The sequence below is a fragment of the Mytilus galloprovincialis genome, chromosome 14, assembly GCF_965363235.1.
Source record: "Mytilus galloprovincialis chromosome 14, xbMytGall1.hap1.1, whole genome shotgun sequence".
NCBI lineage: Eukaryota > Metazoa > Mollusca > Bivalvia > Mytilida > Mytilidae > Mytilus > Mytilus galloprovincialis.
The window spans coordinates 54,019,101-54,021,183 of record NC_134851.1 but is presented as its reverse complement, the minus strand read 5'-3'; the positions used below and the strand labels follow the sequence as shown (position 1 = coordinate 54,021,183).

Below are 2,083 nucleotides of genomic sequence, written 5' to 3'. Positions count from 1 at the left end.
GCGATTGCCCTTGTTTCTTCTGGATCATTTCGAGTGATTGAAATCTATTAAATTTAATATTGTGGTTGTGTTTACCTAAGTGTTGATAAATTATACTTTTGAATTTCTTAGGTTTTCGGAAGCGGTATATATGTTCCTGTGTTCGTATAAAACAAATCCCGTCCTGTTTGTCCTACATATTAAGGTTTGTACAAATATATGTATTCACGATAGTCCTTCTGCGACGTACCTCCTTCCATTTTCTCCCTGAAATCATTTACTTGTAAAATCTACATGCTCGCATTGGTGAAATACTGGAAATTACCGTAACTATATCTATTTATTTGTACTGTTGTTGTTGTATATATTATATAGAATGTGTTTGAATATCAGCCAGTATACGAATATATGTTTCTGCTGGACATTTTCTCTAGATTTCAGATTTTTTAACACTTGTACTACTAAATATAACACATGGTCGTGTTTAATAGTTATTATATTTTTCACCAGGAAGTTTGGATAAGTTGTAGTTCAACGAAAAGTAATAACTGGAATCATTCAAACGTGAGATGTATTTTCTCGGTCAAATATACAGATTCATCAAAGACAGGTTTGATTACAATAAGAAATCGTCATCCTATGTCTTCTTTGTTCAGTTTGCACATAAAGATAAGTTTCAGGATATATTAAATGAAAATGTATCTAGATTTCTAATGATAAATGTAGTAAATAATAGTTTTGGTTATTAAAGTTTCCCTAATTTAAAGGGTAACAAATTTTATCTCAGATCTTATTTTATGCCATATTTTGATTAGTTACATTCTGTGAAAACGTTCATTAGGGAGTCATTATTTTCTTGTGTATATTTGACTTTCCAACCTAAACAGTTAGCATTTGCGTTCCTCGTAAATTCGTAAGTAAATTTAGAAACTCAACTTGATCACTGCAAATTAAGAAGTCATGTTTTGCTACGCAAAAGTTACCAAGCAAATAAACGTGTATTATGGAAATATGATATTATAGATTTAAGTCAGCGTCATTTGGACAAAATGTTTCACTTAAAATGATTATCAATATTGTTTTCTCTTTGTAGTTATCTCCAAGCTGAAGAGCTCATGTTTGACCAGACACGTTGATAGAAATGGCAAACGTTTTTACAAAATGTTTTAAAGCTGTGAAACATTTTCCTAGCAGATTTCTATGTCTATGTTTTCATTTTCTGCAAGCAGGAATACTTGATTATTATTTAGTGACATATAAAGGGAAGGCGTGGCTTGCGTTTATCGGAGCAGATATAGTGGTTGCCATAGTGCTATGTTTGTGCTTTTTTCTTTCGTATAGACATCTAAATCGTGCGAAACCAAACGGAGATAAGGAGGCTGATCCAGAGTCGGCTAGTCTGCTGTTTGTTCCAATATCGTGGTTTGCTTACTCCACATTACTTGCGATCAAAGTAGGTATTGCCTTCAAGGATTTTGCTTTTCTTCTAAGTGAATACATATTTTTCGGACCAAATACATTGAAAACTACTATTGCTCTGGGCGGTATTGTATTTGCATTGTTGTTAGCGACAAATCATGATGCTAAGCCTGGTTCCCCGAGAAGAAAATATATCGACGAATTGACTGGGACTGTAATCTTCGATATTCTTGATTGCGTTGACAGTATGGAAATGTTGTTTTTTAAAGAGGAAAGGGACACGTTTCCAACAGGAGTGGATGATGCTATTATTGCTATCGCCCTTATTAATTTTATATTACCAACAATACCGCTCATCACTCTTTCTAAAACTAAGTATGGAGAAGCCAAACTTTCACATAAGCTTGTTATGATTCACAAAGTGTTACTCGCATTCGTCGTCAATTTACCGTTACTGATAACCCGGATGATCTTATGGCATGGTTTAAGTCGTGGAATATCCATTTTTTCACTGAAAAATGTCATAGTGATTGGCATGACCTCCGTTGACTTGTATGAAACATTAGAAGGAGGGGAAAACAAACAAACTCAGAATAATAATGATGGCGTTGCATCATCTGGACATGACGGACCAGCTGTAGAATCGTATGCAATGGAAGACAGGTTTAACTACATGGATTAACAT

General features: G+C 34.0%; 1 protein-coding gene across 1 annotated transcript; it reads left to right on the top strand.

The window, feature by feature from the left end:
- The first annotated feature begins 1,081 nt into the window (after positions 1 to 1,081).
- On the top strand, positions 1,082 to 2,083 carry LOC143058816 (uncharacterized). Its single transcript, XM_076232274.1, has one exon. It carries the CDS (start codon positions 1,121 to 1,123, stop codon positions 2,078 to 2,080), a length of 960 nt encoding a protein of 319 aa, XP_076088389.1. The 5' UTR covers positions 1,082 to 1,120; the 3' UTR covers positions 2,081 to 2,083.